This window comes from Notolepis coatsorum, assembly GCF_963971535.1.
Source record: "Notolepis coatsorum genome assembly, chromosome: 14".
Classification (NCBI taxonomy): domain Eukaryota; kingdom Metazoa; phylum Chordata; class Actinopteri; order Aulopiformes; family Paralepididae; genus Notolepis; species Notolepis coatsorum.
In genome coordinates this window covers 35,466,356-35,485,112 of record NC_140178.1, presented here as the reverse complement: position 1 = coordinate 35,485,112, position 18,757 = coordinate 35,466,356, and the positions used below count along the sequence as shown (strand labels likewise).

The 18,757-nt window shown below is 42.6% G+C and overlaps 1 protein-coding gene across 3 annotated transcripts in view; it reads left to right on the top strand.

The window, feature by feature from the left end:
* The window catches only part of LOC311241109 (plexin domain-containing protein 1-like), a 25,890-nt gene extending 17,939 nt beyond the window's left edge, over positions 1–7,951 (top strand). For 2 of the 3 annotated variants that reach the window (XM_084329809.1, XM_084329808.1), the window contains exons 7-14: positions 856–955; positions 1,087–1,182; positions 1,616–1,697; positions 1,801–1,861; positions 4,289–4,409; positions 5,418–5,453; positions 6,650–6,786; positions 6,888–7,951. In XM_084329809.1, coding sequence (XP_084185935.1) covers positions 856–955; positions 1,087–1,182; positions 1,616–1,697; positions 1,801–1,861; positions 4,289–4,409; positions 5,418–5,453; positions 6,650–6,786; positions 6,888–7,010 — 756 coding nt within the window. In that variant the 3' untranslated portion in view covers positions 7,011–7,951. The remainder of the gene's footprint in view (positions 1–855; positions 956–1,086; positions 1,183–1,615; positions 1,698–1,800; positions 1,862–4,288; positions 4,410–5,417; positions 5,454–6,649; positions 6,787–6,887) is intronic. The other variant, XM_084329810.1, reaches the window with a different exon arrangement.
* Positions 7,952–18,757: the final 10,806 nt, after the last annotated feature.

Below are 18,757 nucleotides of genomic sequence, written 5' to 3'. Positions count from 1 at the left end.
TTATTGAACATCCTGATCCAAAAGCACATCTGTCTACGGCAGAGTTATTATTATAATTTATTTATTTATTATAGCTGCGACTAGCAACTCTGTAGCTTGGTCTGTTCATTTATTGGTGCACAAAAATGTTCCCACCCTCTAGCGCACACAGTTTTGGCTGAAATTGGAGTCTGAAATTGGGCATGGAGGGCAAGTGTTTGTGTGTGAAGCCTGAAGGTGTGTGTGTGTGTGTGTGTGTGTGTGTGTGTGTGTGTGTGTGTGTGTGTGTGTGTGTGTGTGTGTGTGTGTGTGTGTGTGTGTGTGTGTGTGTGTGTGCGTGCGTGTGCGTGTCTGTGTGTGTGTGTGTGTCTGTGTGTGTTGTTTTTGTCTTTCACAGATATCAAGGGTTGTGTCCTAAAATTGGATAGGTTGAAAAATTATCAATTTAGTGTTTTTTTCTTTTGATAGTCTTTTGATAATTTGGTAAATCTGTACAAATGTAAATGTTATTTAACGCCAATAGAGAAGAAGTCCCTTGCTATTGGTGGCTGAGGTTGCCAACGTTGGCTGCTGCAAACGGAAGTATAACAAAACTCCAGTTATAATTGTATAATATAAACACATTTTGGAGAGGCTAAGTTAGCCACAGATCCTAGTTTGAAATCCCACTTTACAATTGACTTTTCCCATAGATGAGGCATTTGGGTCCGGCATTCGATATAACCGTATTTGGAGCATTTGTCACATATGCTGTATGTACTTATGGCATCATTCACAAACCTGATTTTCTTTTGAATGGATATTGCTTTCTCATAGCCTTATTCATAGTTTGTCTCCCTGTCTGCTTTGTGTGTGTGTCTGTCTTACTCCCATTAGATACCTCTATCGGTGGAGGCAATGACTTCAGCTCAACACCCAGTAAAGGCAGGTTTGTCCGATGGCTTGATGCTCCTGCTGCCTTCTCCTGAATCACTAGGTCAGCTATGATGATGTTCACATCCATTGTGTAATAGCTTCATTTACGCAAGCTGACAATCAATCAATCTTCAGAGGTACTCTCCCCCCCACACAGACACACTATATTCATGTCATATATCTCTGATATAGCTGTCAAACGACGGAAGATTTATGAGTACCATCGGGTTGAGATGGACACGACGAAGATCACCAACCACTCTGCCTTTGAGTTCACAGCACTGCCAAGTAAGTAGTCTCTCTCTCTCTCTCCGTCCCACATCGGGCTCTCTCGTCTACAGGAAGATGACCATCATTTCAGGTTTTTAGCACACTAACAAAAGATGCCGAAAGGGATGAAGTATTTCACATTTTAGAGCGGTAAAGCGGTCGTCTGGTAATCGGAAGGTTCCCGGTTCGATTCCCACTCCTCCCGGGCAGCGTGTCGAAATGTCCTTGAGCAAGACACTTAACCCCTAATTGCTCCCGATGAGCAGGTTGGCACCTTGCATGGGTGCCTCCGCTGTCGGTGTGTGAATGTGTGAGTGAATGGGTGACTGTGAGGAACAGAAATTGTAAAGCGCTTTGGATAAAAGTGCTATATAAATGCACCATTTACCCACCATCACCACTCAAAAGAACCTTCCTGTCTCCCCTTGTCCCCCTATCTGCCTGCAAACAGCCTGCCTGCAACACAACAGCTGTGAGCTCTGCCTCACATCCAACCAAACGTCTGGCTGTGGCTGGTGTAACGTCCTCCAGAGGTGAGCGGGACGGGGAACTGAACTGCGGACCCACGTCTCCGCGTCAAAGAGTCTTTTTGAATTTTGAATTTATATCAATCCGTTTCTCGTGTCGTTTCTTTAGATGCTCAGACGGCACTGACAGACTCAGGCAGGAATGGTTGGACTATGACTGTTCAGAGGAGGTACATATGGATAGAGTGAATGAATGGCTTGTTTGTTTGCAGTTTCAGATCTCTTATAATTGAAAGGCACAATCCATGATTGCAATATGTATGCCCTAATACTATCATAAAGCAAGATGATGCAACTCCCTATTGTCTTCTGTAATGCATTAGTGCAGGCATACACATTTTAAAGTTGTGTAGTCTGTAGGCCCCATTAGGAAGGTATTCTGGACATTCAGACAATAATTGTCCGACTTGTAGATCCAAAGAAAATCTATTTTATTTTACAGTGTTTTTGTAATGATTGCTAGCAATTTAAGAGCTTCTACAATAGCAATAATGTAAGCGACCGCACCCACTTAGAAGACAGGAAGAGGCCATTTCACCCCATTGGCACAGCCTCTTCCTGTTTATCTTCCTATATATATCCACTATCTTTGGTATTTTGTGACTTTTGAGGCTGTAAAAGGCTTGTTTACATTTGTAATGTTTGTTAACACACAAATCAAACTCTTGTTAACTCTTTCTCTGCCACGCTGGGAATGGGATATGGCTATGTGCTGCCACGCATTAAACCAATGGGGTCGGTCACCTTGTTTGCAGGGCTATAACTATATTCTATATTATAGCTATGGATGCATGCAATACTATGGCCCATTTGGGATTGAGTATCGTTCAAGATGTAAAAAATAAATAATTCTGGTATTGTTTTAGTATGGTTTTAGAGTGGTTTAGGGTAATTCCTGGGAGGCTAGTAATAGCCCGATACGTGTATTATATTAAATCCATTGGCATTTCGTCCCTACACACGCTACACTTAAAAATTCAAATGCATATGATCGGTATTATGTTCCATCATGAATGCATGAAAGGGGGGGGGGGGGGGGGGTCGCGTTTCTGATTAATTGATTGTCAATAACGGCATTCGTTAGTACAACCCCATACGCTGATCAGGGCAATGGCTATGAAAACAAGGCACAATCCAGCTGAAATTGACATTAAATTGCTCTTACCTGTGGCCGGTGGGATTCCAAAAAGAATATTCCAATTATTTGATTGCCATCTGGTAGATCGTATGTCCATTTGGCTCACGACATAACCCACCAAAGCATAATGAATCGGGGGTCCCGAAAACTATTCAATGCGATCGGGTGAAGCCCTTGATCCAGGTTACTAGAAAAGTCAGCCCGGAGGAATTTCATCGACGCACAGCCCCATACACAGAGTCTCAAAGGAGGTGCAACATCGGCCGCATACCACCAGGCGGCGGTATTGGGCTTTTGCGATCTCTGACTCATTCCCTATGGCAGGGGTTCCCAAACTTTTCAGGCCGGGACCCAGAAAATAAATTGGATTATTTTTATTTTTTATTTTTTTGGAAATCATCTCGCGGCCCTCCCGTGGCTGCTCGCGGCCCACCTTTGGGTCGCGACCCTGACTTTGGGAACCACTGCCCTATGGTAACACAGGCTGTCTGGATGGATAACAAATGGAAATAGCCAGGCACGTGCACACATAGAGGCCAAGGGGTGTTGAGCACCTGCCTTTTTGAGCCTCATCAAAAAAGTGCCCTTTTTGAAAAAAAAATTTCTTATTTTTATTTTTTTACCGTTACGCATATAGACTGCCCTTCCAACTGAAAAATGTCAGGATAGAATCAAAATATTAGGTAAAGAGAGAGAGATGCCCCATATTCCATTGCAGTTTGCACGGCCTCCTCAGCGTGCCTCTCCGCGGACCTATATATTTTATGCATAGCGTGGGTGGTGATGATGATGATGATAGAAACCGCTGTGGCGCATACAGTTGAATGCTGGTATTACACTCATTGAGGGACACGAAGAAGTCAAGTCCGATGGGATTTGGGAATCTCAAATACAAATCGGGATTGGAATAAAAAATGCATTTATATTAAACAATACAGAATATACAGCACTTCTTGGGGTCTGTAGGGTAAGCACTTATTCCCTCCCCCCTGAACATTTATGGAGATGTATGGGCCTTTTAAGTCAGTGATAAAAGTGTCTTTCAAGGATAAGTGAGCTCCTGCACTGATTATTATAGTTCAATATTCAATATTTGATCACCAAAACCCCCCAAAAAGCATAAAAAGGGGGCCCCCCGCCCGAAAAGGGCCCTTAAAAATCGCGCTCGGTTAATATATTCACGCAAGTGTAGTGCCCTTTTCAGCCTTTGAGCACCTGCCCCTCTAAAGTCCTGTGCACGTCCCTGGAAATAGCGAATAAAAGAAATAACGATCAAATAACGTATATATACGTGGTTGGCGTTCAACGATTGGCGGACAAACACGTATAAAATCGCTGTTGGCAGGGAATGAGTTAACACACAAGTCAAACATGTGACTATAAGGGTTGTTCAGATGGTAAAATAAACTCTGAACTGTATCTTTTAAGTCCATGTATCTACACTATTGTATATGGACAGGGCAAAGACGTGACCTGCGAAGAGTACTCCAGAGGAAGACCGGACAGCTCCATCGATCCCTCTATCACATCAGGCTCTGAGACACCGACCCCCTTCAGTCCCCGGCAAAATGGCTGTGATGGTGAGCCTGTCTGGAACAGGAGGTGTAGCTCGGCGGGGGTAGAGCGCGTGGTGCTCTCAGCATAGCAATAATAACACAGCTGCGGTCAGGGGTTCGATTCTCACTGGGGCAACTCATGCTGAAAGATAATGCAGGAATTTCATTGACCATATTCACACGACAGCCACTTTGCTCTTATGTCATGCTGAGGTTGGGTTCCTTTTGTGAGAACAGGGTGGAAAGGAACCCAACCTGAGCATGACATAAAAGCAAAATGGCCACCGTGTGATCAGATTCAAAATCACAGGATGTCCTTTGGGCCAATAGGTGGCTGCCTTGTTGAAGGTGGTAGGTGAAAGGTGATTGACATATATGGGAGATGTATCTTGGCTGGGTTAGGTACAATTTATGTATATGGTCAAGTGTAAAGCGGTTTGAGCAGTACTGTAGTTGTACAAGAAATACAGAATAGAACATCTTTCTATTATTATTCTTACACATTTGCACTCAACTTCAACATTAGTATTTTAAATTACTTTATTGTGAATAGATTTGTGAATACCTCTTCTACCTCATTTTTGAATTTTGTACATTTTAGTTTTGTATATTGTATATTTTGTATATTGTTTGGTCTTTTACTGTATGAAGCACAATCTCAGGAGGGTCAAACAGAACCAAGCATTTCACTATAATGAACATGTACATTTTATGTGACAAATAAAACAAAACTTTTATTATATTATTAGCAGTGTGCTTGCAGATGGCGATATCATCTGTTCAATATACAGTAAAGTCAGTTCCATAATTATACCTACAATGGTGCCAGTAGTGCTTTTTGTGTCATTCCAAGTCACTGTTAATGTCCACGGTTATCTTGTCAACGGACAGCACATTTAGAGTCATCTCTGTTTTATAGTCTCTGGCGATACAGATATTTGAGTCTGCTGCTTTGTTTCATGTATTACAATACCTGTTTTTTTTTAATATATATATATATATATATATTTTTTTTTGTACATCTGCTTCCAGATGATACCAAACGTCAGATCATCTTGAATGGCAATGGTGAGTTCAAGTCAGGTCAAGTGTTTATGTATCCCCTTGAGGATTCAGGTGTTATAGCAGCATCTGGAAGGTGGGGGGGAGGTACATGCAAGGAAACTATAAAAGAAGGAAGGGTCATCACATCAGAATACCAGTGTTCTATGCTCTGCTTGGTGCCAGACTTTGGTGCCAGTTCTATTGAAGCCTATATTCAAATTCAAAATATACCAACTATCTGAGGAAATACACATCAACCAATATATCAAACGTTAGCTAGTTAACAGTGCAACAAATTGCTGATGATTCTAACATCCAAGGTAATAACCTGTATGACGGGTCATAAATGAGGAGACGGCTCATCCCATTCAACTCAATGTCGGCCGAACTGAAAGTTTCCACACGCTACACAGTGACGTGATGACCATTCCTTCTTCTATAGTTTCCTTGGGTACAGGCAGGAAAAAAAGATAATAATAGAAATACATGTATATGTCTGAAACATTAATAGAGATGTGTGACAGGATTAGGAATGTCTGACCACTAAGTGTGTCTGACTCTTAACCACAAAAACCTGTACGGACTACAATGCATGATGTACAGTATATCATGCCAGTTAGGGTAACTTGTGTATACTGCACCTTGTGTATATTGTTTACTTTTACTCTTACTCATAGTATATATTCAGATTCTAATTCTTTATTGCCTATATTTATTGTAATGTATAATATAACCGATAGGGCATACAGACCCTCGTCTGCATCTTTGTTTACATGGTTTATATTTCTCATATTTTTATAATCAGTTAATTATATTGTTTACACTGTTTATTTTTTCTCATATTTTTATATTCAGATCAAATTGTATTGCCTATATTTATGTCTTTCTAGTACTATTAAATCTAACCCTAACTAACCTTACTGTCATGCACTGTCATGTCCTAATATACTAACCTACACTGTAGCACTCAACACTTTGATGAACATTGTTACTCAGCTGATAGAGTTGTGCCCTTCCTGATGACTTGTCGTACAGAACTTGTAAGTCGCTTTGGATAAAAGCGTCAGCTAAATGACTAAATGTAAAATGTAAATGTATTACCCTGCCCATACCTCCCCTCCCCCATGCTGCTATGATGCCCGAATTTCCCCAAAGGGCTAAACAAAGGAATATCTTCTCTGATTATGATCACCGGTTTTACCTTGTTTCCACGCCCACAGAGGTGAAGCCCAGGGACGTGTCGGCTAATACAGGTGTCATAGCTGGAGTAGTAGCTGCGGTGGTGTTACTGTTGGCTATGGTTCTGCTGGCTCTTTACATCAACACTCATCCTGCTTCCCCGCTCTACCTCATCCAGGTGACTACCAAACTAACACCAAAACTAAAACATTTTAGTTAACTAAAATAAGGTGTGATGAAAAATCACATGATATTTTCTCCTCTGCTTCGTTTATCCAGCGACGCAAGAACTACTGGCTTTCCATGAAGTTCCAGAAGCAAGGCCTCCAGCCCAGCTACACAGAGATGGGGGGAGATGCTCACCACGAGAGGGAGAGCATCGTTGAAGCGGCGCCGTGCTGAGTGGACAGGGGAGTGGGACAGAGAAAACATACTGGGATAGGGTGGACGGATGCTGTTGTAGAATCTATTTAATTTTTACATTCTATTGTGATTGTTATCTTTAGTGTTCCAAAGGTAGAGGAAAATGTTGAGTTTGGGATGATCATAATAGGAACGTTTTTCTCCTTCTGATTTATTTCAGTTCCAAGTGGTGCTACAGGGCAGTGTGTTTCCCATTTTGTAAAATGTTTCAATAAGGAAATAATGAGAAACACAACTGGAATACACTGTGAAATACATAGAAATACAAGGCAGCTAGACTGGTCCTAGGCTGCTCACCTAGATCTAGTGTGGTTGACATGCATGCACGTCTCATGGCTCAGTGTTAAGGTAAGATTATCTGCTCAATTAATTCCATATTTTCATAGTTACTCAAACTCAAACTCCTAAGTTCCTTTATAATTGCATTGTGTACAGCGCAAGTACTCGCACACATTCCACCAGAGGGGCAAGAGGTGGATTCATTACTTTACCTCTACCTAAGTCTAATTTTATGAAAAGGGTGGTCTTTTATAGGGCGATAGTATCCTGGAACTGTCTTCCCAGCGATGTTCGGAACATCAAAGGCTAGTTTTAATAAATCTTAAACACTATTTATACTCACACACACAATAAAATGTTTGTCTTCAGCACAGCTTGAATACATGCACACCCTGATAAATTGTTTTATTTTGTTCTAACTGGATTTTATCTCTTGTTTTTTCATCTCCTGTTTTATATTTCTTTTTATTCTATGATACGTGTTTTTTCTCTGTTCAATGATAAATTGTCTTTGTGATATATGCTTTTCTTATGTTCTATCAGTGTATGTTATCTTGCGTATGTTGTTGGACTCCAGGAAGACTAGCTGCCACTTAGGCGTCAGCTAATGGGAATCCGTTTAAATAAACAAAATAAATCAAATAAACATACCGCTTATCTTGAAAACCCTGGACGATACATGAAATACATTGTATCACATCATACCCTGTGGGTGTGGGTGTGTGTGCTTCAGTTAAAACCTCTGTAACAGGCGCCCCCAAAATTGGCCATTTTAGTTTTCGATTTTGAGGACTGCATACTTTTCTTGCAAACCAAAACACTATACTTTATACTTATAGCACATGCACGAGCCTGGTCTCTTTTGAAAGATGACATAGTGTAACATAGGTCTGAACTTGAGTTGTAGAAAAACTTGTTACTCACGTTTTGCTGTTTTGATTGATTGATTGAAAACTTTATTAACAGATTGCAGAATGGGTACAATACAGTACAGCTCAATACACACAATTGTTAAGGGGATGCAGACCAGAGAAAGACTTTCGTCTTGTTTACATCAGGGTCCCCCATTTTCAATTCATCAGGAATAGTAGTAGTTAGTAGTCCAGTACCAGTATTTCCCCAGAAATTAGTATGGCTGAAACGACACCCTGGGGCTGGGTTCATAGCCTGAAGTCTTGTGTAGTACGTGTCCAGATTTCATAAAAATCTGTTTAGAAATGAGTGATTAGGAGCGATTTTGGTCAACTGTGTAGCGTTCCTGGGTTTTCCCCCCTCATATACTTCAATTCATTCGGCGGTTTTTCTCTTCCTGTTTTCGCTCGTGACTTTTCAGCTAGATCCCTGATTCGTACATCCCCAGGTGGGGTATCATTGGAAAGCTACACTCATTGGCTACAACCCTGTCCAATAGTTTTCGAGATCGCCAAAGAAATGATTGACGGAGCTAGAGCCCCGGGAGTCGGTGTTGGGTGTCATAGCAGCATTGGAGGGGAGTACAGGTATGGGCATGGTAATAGCAGAAAGACATAAATATAAGCAATACAATTATAGTACAAATTAAAATAAGCATAGTAAACAATATAATTGACTGAATATAAGAATATTAGCAAGTAAACAGTATAATAAAAGGTGCAGATGAGGGTCTGTATGCCCTATCAGTTTTATGTTATACGTTACAATAAAGCAGTATACATAGTCAGTTCAGGTGTGGTGAAATGTAATGAAAGGACAATGTCATAATTTCTTCATTATGATATAATATGGCTTTTCCCCAGTCAAAGTTAATACATTTTTGGTCCTTGACCTGCAGCTACTCATTAGCTATCGCCTCCTTTGTATTATCATTCTACCCTTTATATGACATTTACAAGCAAAATGATCAGACCTAATGTGTGTCTTGGAGTTTGTGTTCTTGAATGTACCATGGCATCAAATGGGCACCGCGCGGTATTGGGGGGGTTCAGTACTCCCAATCAATGTAGACAATTTCAGTTTGATATTGGTAGTTTCACATAGTGCTGAAAAGGAATTAATCAGCAGCTGCAACCATGGGATGCAACGTTTTCAGGAGACATGCACATTTAGTAAAAGTACAACGGACGATAATAACATTATCACGCTACTAGTACATCATATATGTACAGTTTCTTTGTCAAATGTATATACTCTCTTTTTTAGACTCTTTTTTGTATCACAAACAGTACTGTATTTGTAAATCTGATATGTCATAAATGTATCATCATCATAATTTATTTATTCGTACATGGAATTACCACAGTCCAACAGTACATATTCATATAATTCACCAAATCCCATGGCCGAAAGGAACAGGAAGAAGAAAAATTCTTATATATACCTGCCCCTACACACACACAACACACCAATAGACTTATTGTGTAAAACCAAACAGAATGTACTCATTTTGCAAAAATGGAAACATCAACACAACCAAATTAAATCAACATAAATAAACCCATTTTGTGTATCTATCAGTCAAACTACATATCGCTGCTGTCGGGACAAAACCTCATAACTCCATTTTTTGAATTTTTATTATTATTATATAAATCAACTCCGTAGATCATCCTCCATATGTGTTTGTGGGTTTTACAAAGTTTAAACAATGGGAAAGCATTAAACCGATCATCTGTCTAAACCTCCTAACTCTATTCACCCTCAAATCTGTGTTAGTTTTTTTCATCTGCTGAAAAGTTGGGTTTTTGGTAGCCCCTTTCGTGACTTTCGGTTTGCAAGCCTGTGGCTTTTGTGACCGGAGTCACTTGCCCACCCGCCCCGATCACCCAGTAGAGAAACGACCAAGCGCCGTCAAGGGGCTCGCGGTGTGTCAAGAATACATCAGATCTGAATTTCAAAGATACCCAGCGTACAATATGGGTCCAACACAGCTCCACGATGGGGTCTGGAAGCTCGCAGTTGCCAATAAACAGTTTAAAACATTGTTACTCGACGAGTGGTATTTACAGACCGAACGTCCAACTCCGCCGTTGGTGTCACAGCGCATGCGCACCATGCCGCGTTCACGTTACTGGGAAGAAGCGGAAGAACCAGAGGACATCTCGTTGCTACAACTAGGAAGCCTTCACGCTTTGACTCTATATATATCTATGGATGAAACGCCCACATCCATACTTCCGCAATTCGTGACGCGAAGTGGGAGATATGGGGTCTATAAAAGAATCCCATATGTCCTAGTAGGAATTACCACTAGGAGGTTGACGTGAATGGTTTTTCCCAGTCGGAAGCTGGTTCTTCCGCTTCTTCCCAGTAACGTGAACGCGGCATGGTGCGCATGCGCTGTGACACCAACGGCGGAGTTGGACGTTCGGTCTGTAAATACCACTCGTCGAGTAACAATGTTTTAAACTGTTTATTGGCAACTGCGAGCTTCCAGACCCCATCGTGGAGCTGTGTTGGACCCATATTGTACGCTGGGTATCTTTGAAATTCAGATCTGATGTATTCTTGACACACCGCGAGCCCCTTGACGGCGCTTGGTCGTTTCTCTACTGGGTGATCGGGGCGGGTGGGCAAGTGACTCCGGTCACAAAAGCCACAGGCTTGCAAACCGAAAGTCACGAAAGGGGCTAGGTTTTTGGAGTTATGAGGTTTTGTCCCGACAGCAGCGATATTTAGGTTCATTCATTTACACACACACACACACACACACACACACACACACACACACACACACACCTTCAGGCTTCACACACAAACACTTGCCCTCCATGCCCAATTTCAGACTCCAATTTCAGCCAAAACTGTGTGCGCTAGAGGGTGGGAACATTTTTGTGCACCAATAAACGAACAGACCAAGCTACATAGTTGCTAGTTGCAGCTATAATAAATAAATAAATTATAATAATAACTCTGCCGTAGACAGATGTGCTTTTGGATCAGGATGTTCAATAACAAGCCCAAAGTGATATCGTCACGTAGGTGTTCTATGGAAGTGTCTCTCACGTCTCGGTAGCTGAACGTGATGGCTCCTGTAGCTATGTAATGTAGCTATACATTTATATAATGTATTATTCTGTATTATACTTCAAGTTTCAAGTTTCTTTAATAGTTGTCATACAGAAGTACAGAATACTTTTATACAAAATGCTTCTTACTGTTACGCTCCAGAGACTGTGCTAGACAAGATAAGTATGAAATAACATAGTATAGCATGTAAATTAGAAGTAAAAATGAGGTCACAGTGTTCAGTATCAGTATAGACATATGTACAATGTTCGATGCAGAATAGACGTAACTGAGTTACCATATAATATACAATATACTATGCAGTGTACTAATATACAATATTATATAGTGCAAAGCAGAAATGGGATGAGGTACAATTTAGGTACAATTTACAGTAAGGTGTACGAGTTGTAGTGCAAATCCTTTATCAATAAATATAAAGTGTGTTTAGGTGATCTAAAGTGTGGAGAGTGGGTGCTGCAGTGTGTTGTTTGTTTAAAGTGAGTGTGTGCGTGTGGATGTGTGTGCTGTGTGCATTTGATGGTTGTTGTGTAGTGTTTATTGTTCGTTGAGCAGCCTGATGGCCTCGGGATAGAAGCTTCTTCTGAGTCTTTCTGTGCTCGCCTTGAGACTCCGGTATCGCTTGCCTGACCGCAGCAGTTCAAAGAGGCAGTTGTTCGGGTGGCTGGAGTCCTTGATGATTCTCTTAGCCTTACCCCTGCACCGCTTGTTGTAAATGTTCTGGAGGGTGGGGAGCCCCCCTCCAATTGTGCGTTTGGCTGAACGTGTCACTCTTTGTAGTCTGCTTCGGTCTTGTGCAGTGCTATTCCCAAACCAGGAGGTGATGTTGCCAGTCAGGATGCTCTCTATTGTACATGAGTAGAAGTTCTCTGAAGATGGCGCCGCTACGTCCGGCTGCCTGTCTGTGCGCTCCGTCGAGACTGTGCATACTTTTGTTAATATTTATAGTTTTAAGAGTTTTGTCTGTACCAACAGTAGGTGCAATTAATGTGTATGACCGTCAGTCACTTATAGACATTGGATTACGGGAAACTTACCGACTGGATTACTCTCTGGATCAGCTCTCTGAACCGCAACAATGGCCCGTTGAGATCTTGAGGACATCAGGACCGGATCTCGCCCCCAGGGACAAAGGACCCAGACGGCGAGGAAAGAGAGCTGGAGTCCGTAACAGGCTGAGAACCAGGCGGCACAGGACACCACTACCCAGTATATTGCTAGCCAATGTACAATCAATAGACAATAAACTAGACGACATCCGAGCAAGGATTCAATTCCAGAGAGACGTTAGGGACTGTAACGTTCTCTGCTTCATCGAGACGTGGCTGGCGCCAGAAGTCCCAGACCACGCTATTCAACCGGCCGATCATTTCTTCATTCACCGCAAGGATAGAACAGCAGAATCCGGTAAACAACGTGGAGGAGGTATTGCCTTCATGTTGAACAAAAATTGGACTGACCCAACTAACGTGAAGGAACTATCCAACCACTGCTCCCCAGAACTGGAATATATAACCATCAAGTGTCGTCCTTTCTTCCTCCCGAGGGAGTTAACGGCGATCGTCCTGGTCGGAGTGTATATTCCACCGCAAGCTGAAGCCAGCAACAAGGTTGCGCTCTCCAGACTACACGACGAGGTAAATAAAATCCAAGAGGCGAATGTTAACGCCGCCATTTTAGTTCTGGGAGATTTCAATAGCGCCAATCTGAGAAAGGTATTACCTGACTTCTATCAGCATGTGACTTGCAACACCAGAGGCGGTAACATCCTAGATCACTGTTACACGCAATTTAAAGGTGGCTACAAGGCTCATTCTGATAGTGGCTTCGGTAAGTCAGATCACGCATCAATTTTTCTTACACCGAAGTACAGACAGAAAATTAAAAGTACTCCCGTGGTCTCGCGAGAGGTGCAGAAATGGGATGTGACGTCAGAGGATACGATCCGGTCAGTGTTTCACAACACAGACTGGAATGTGTTCCGCGACACAGATAACATTAATGCCTACACGGAGACAGTGCTGGACTATGTCTGTACTAGGGTGAAAGAAACAATCCCCACTACCAAAATGAAAGTTTACCCAAATCAAAAACCCTGGGTAGACAAATCCGTCCGTGAAGCTCTGAGAGAGCGCACCAAAGCATACAACGACGGCCTAGAGGCAGGCAACATGAATGACCACAAGGTGGCGCGATACAACGTAAGGAGGACTGTGTCAGAGGCCAAACGACGCTACAGGGATAAAATTGAACTCCAGTTTGAACAAGCTGACTCTAGAGCTATGTGGCAGGGGCTCAAAACGATGACAGACTACAAAGGCGCCTCCCTCAAACTGAACAGTGACATCTCCTTAGCAAATGACCTCAATACCTTCTATGCGAGGTTTGATGCTGGTAATAACAACACCAGCTCACAAGCCTCGGCAATGGGGGGGGGGGGGGTCGGCTGCTGATGGAGGCGCAGTGTTCAGGGTAACAGAGCATGAGGTGAGGCGGACCTTTAAAAAAGTGAATATCAGGAAGGCAGCAGGTCCAGACGGCATCCCCGGCCGCGTCCTAAAAGTCTGTGCCGACCAACTGGCCCCAGTATTCACTGACATATTTAACCTGTCCTTAGAACAGGCTGTCATCCCCACCTGCCTGAAGAAGTCCACTATTATCCCTGTACCCAAAAAATCCAAGCCTGCTTGCCTCAACGACTACCGCCCTGTAGCTCTCACCTCCATAGCCATGAAGTGCTTCGAGAAGCTAGTAAAGGGCTACATCTGCTCCTCCCTCCCCATCAACATGGACCCCCTGCAATTTGCATACCGCCCCAACAGGTCCACGGAGGACGCCATATCCCATGTGCTGCACACAGCAGCATCACACCTGGACAAGAGGCAGGGGAACTATGTGAGAATGCTATTCATCGACTACAGCTCGGCATTCAATACCATAGTCCCCTCCATACTCATAGCCAAGCTCAGGGACCTGGGCTTGGGCTATGACCTCTGCCAGTGGGTCTTGGACTTCCTGACTGGCAGACCCCAGGTGGTGAGAGCAGGCAACTGCACCTCCTCATCCATCACCCTCAACATAGGGGCCCCCCAGGGCTGTGTTCTGAGTCCCCTCCTCTACTCCCTGTACACACACGACTGTGTGGCTCAGCGGAGTAGCAATACAATCGTCAAATTTGCTGACGACACAGTGGTGGTGGGCCTGATCTCTGCCAACGACGAGAGGGCCTACCTGGAAGAGGTCAAGGTCCTGGCGGGATGGTGCCAGGAAAACAGCCTCTCCCTGAACGTCAGCAAAACAAAGGAGATGATTGTGGACTTCAGGAGGTCGGGGGTCAAGGACTACAGCCCCCTCAGCATCGACGGGGCACCGGTTGAGAGAGTCAACAGCTTCAAGTACCTCGGAGCCTACATATCCGAGGACTTGACATGGACCACACACATTAACAGTGTGGTGAAGAAGGCACGACAACGCCTCTACTTCCTCAGGCGCCTAAGGAAGTTCCAAGTCAGCCAGAAGATCCTTAAGAACTTCTACTCATGTACAATAGAGAGCATCTTGACCGGCAACATCACCTCCTGGTTTGGGAATAGCACTGCAAAAGACCAAAGCAGACTACAAAGAGTGACACGTTCAGCCGAACGCACAATTGGAGGGGGGCTCCCCACCCTCCAGAACATTTACTACAAGCGTTGCAAGGGGAAGGCTAAGAGAATTATTAAGGACTCGAGCCACCCGAACAACTGCCTCTTTGAACTGCTGCCGTCAGGCAAGCGATACAGGAGTCTCAAGGCGAGCACAGAAAGACTCAGAAGTAGCTTCTATCCCCAGGCCATCAGGCTGCTAAACGAACAATGAATGAACACTACACAACAACAACCACCAAACACACATAGCACACACATCCACACGCACACACTCACTTTAAACAAACACACTGTAGCACCCACTCCACACACTTTATAGCACACACCCACTTTAAACAAACACACTGTAGCACCCACTCCCCACACTTTATATTTATGGATGAAGGATTGCACTACAACTCGTACACCTTACTGTAAATTGTACCTAAAATTGTACCTCATCCCATTTCTGCTTTGCACTAGATAGTACTGTACATTAGTACACTGCATAGTATTGTGTATTGTATATTATATGGTAACTCAGAACATTGTACATATGTCTATACCGAACACTGTGACCTCATTTTCTTCTTCTAAATTCATGCTATATTATGTTATTATGTTATTTGATACTATCTTGTCTAGCACAGTCTCTGGAGCGTAACAGTAAGAAGCATTTTGTATGAAAGTATTCTGTACTTCTGTATGACAACTATTAAAGAACTTGAACTTGAACTTCTTAAGGATCTTCTGACTGACTTGGAACTTCCTTAGGCGCCTGAGGAAGTAGAGGCGTTGTCGTGCCTTCTTCACAACACTGTCAATGTGTGTGGTCCATGTCAAGTCCTCGGATATGTGGGCTCTGAGGTACTTAAAGCTGTTCACTCTCTCAACCGGTGCTCCGTCGATGCTGAGGGGGCTGTAGTCCTTGACCTCCGACCTCCTGAAGTCCACAATCATCTCCTTTGTTTTGCTGACGTTCAGCGAGAGGCTGTTCTCCTGGCACCATCCCGCCAGGACCTTGACCTCTTCTATATACTATCTAATTTCAATTTTATTATAATATAACTATATCATACTATTTATTCTACACCATATTGGTACAGTATTATACAATATTTTAATATATTATTATTCTATGTTACGCTGCTATATACTATATTACTATACTCATACTGGCCTACACTGCAACTCTATGCTACGTCATCCTGACACGCTAAACTGCAATATTATACTAAACTGTGCTATACTGTCTATGTATCTTTTCTTTGCACAACCTTTTGAAGTGAAATATATTAGTGGAACTCTTTTCATCATTCTGCAAAGAGTTCCATAGTTTGATACCTATAATTGGGGTGCACCTTTGTTTTAAGGTTGTTCGTGCAAATTGGTGCTTACAATTTTATTTCCTTCTGCTGTCATCTGGACAGGGAACGAACAACCTCTGTATATTTGCTGGTAATACTCTGCATTTTGCTCTAAACAAAACTAATAAAGTCTGTATTTCAGCTAACTCTTTAAGTTTCAATAGTCTGGATTTAATAAATAATTTGTTGGTATGTTCTCTTGAATCTATTGAACTATTCTTACTGCTCTCTTCTGTAATATAAATAATGGCTTTATGTTGCTTTCATACGTGTTACCCCACACTTCCACACAGTAACTCAAATATGGTAGGATGAGTGAACAATATAATATTCGCATAGAATTATAATCAAGCACATTCTTTGCCTTGTTCAAAACAAAAACACTCTTGGCTACCTTCTTTTTTATGTACATTATATGTGGCTTCCATGTCAATTTCTCATCCAACATAACACCCAACATTTTTATATACTCTCTTTTTTAGACTATTTTTGTATCACAAACAGTACTGTATTTGTAAATCTGATATGTCATAAATGTATAGATGTAGCAGTATATCTGTATGTCATGTATAGTTTCAAGTTCAAGTTTCTTTATTAGTTGTCATACAGAAGTACAGAATACTTTTATATAAAATGCTTCTTTCTGTTTTGCTCCAGAGATTGTGCTAGATAAAAATAGATAAGTATAAAATGAGTATAGTAAGTATAAAATAGAAGTCAAGTACGTAGACAAAAGTGTTCAATATATACATATATACAGTGTACAATGCAGAGTAGAAAAGTAACTGAGTTACAATACAATACTATACAGTACAATGCAGAAATGGGATGAGGTACAATTTACAGTAAGGTGTCTCGAGGTATGGGTTGTAGTGCAAATTCTTTACCAATAAATATAAAGTGTGTTTAGGTGTCTAAAGTGGGTAAAGTGGGTGCTGCAGTGAGTTGTATGTTTAAAGTGAGTGTGTGCGTGTGGAAGTGTGTGCTGTGAGTGCATTTGATGGTTGTTACATAGTGTTATTATCATTTAGCATTCTGATGGCCTGAGGATAGAAGCTTCTTCTGAGTCTCTCTGTGCTTGCCATGAGACTCCGGTATCGCTTGCCTGACCGCAGCAGTTCAAAGAGGCAGTTGTTTGGGTGGCTGGAGTCTTTGATTATTCTCTTAGCCTTACCCATGCACTGCTTGTTGTAAATGTCTTGGAAAGTGGGAAGCCCACCTCCAATTGTGCGTTCGGCTGAACGGGCCACTCTCTGTCTGCTACGGTCTTGTGCTGTGCTATTCCCAAACCAGGAGGTGATATTGCCAGTCAGGATGCTCTCTATTGTGCATGAGTATTAGTTCTTAAGGATCTTCTGACTCCCGTTGAACTTCCTTAGGCGCCTAAGGAAGTAGAGGCATTGCCGTGCCTTCTTCACAACACTGTCAATGTGTGTGGTCCATGTCAAGTCCTCGGATATGTGGACTCCGAGGTACTTAAAACTGTTCACTCTCTCAACCGGTGCCCCGTCGATGCTGAGGGGGCTGTAGTCCCTGACCCCCCCCCCCCCCCTGTCATATGTTATGATGAATTGAAAATGGGGGACCCTGATGTAAACAAGACGAAATACTTTCTCTGGTCTGCATCCCCTTAACAATTGTGTGTATTGAGCTGTACTGTATTGTACCCATTCTGCAATCTGTTAATAAAATGTTCAATCAATCAATCAATCAATCAATCAATCAATCAATCAAAAACCCACAGGGAGAACACCCCTCACCTATCCTACAGCAACATGGTACCGCATACGAGGCTGCAGACAGTACTCCATTGTCGGCAGCAGATGTCACTCTAACCAAATGCATTTGATGTGACTCGGCTATCAAGTAGGAAACATCGTGAACGTGGCAAATACAATAAAAATAAATGATGTGTACATATATTAAGTGGTATTATAATGCCGGGTTATTCACACACTAAAGCCCCTCGATTGCAACAATCAACCACAAACGACGGCATGAGTCGAAGCAGACGTGATGGAGGTCCCGCGTGGATTCCATGCCACAACAAGACTGCAAACATTTTGACACCTACTATGCTGCGATTAAAAACATTGACAATGACATCTGGAATCTAAAAACGTTCAAATGGTTTGGTCAGATATCTCTTCTTCCCAGGAACGGCTGGTCTCTGGCTGAACCGCCCGCCCTGCTTCTTCTCGTTCTCGCCGAGAGAGAGAGAGAGCGAGAGAGAGAGAGAGAGAGAGAGAGAGAGAGAGAGAGAGAGAGAGAGAGAGAGAGAGAGAGAGAGAGAGAGAGAGAGAGAAGGAAGGGGGGGAGATAGAGAGAAGGAAGGGGGAGAGAGAGAGAGAGAGAGAGAGAGAGAGAGAGAGAGAGAGAGAGAGAGAGAGAGAGAGAGAGAGAGAGAGAGAGAGAGAGAGAGAGAGAAGGAAGGGGACAGAGAGAAAGA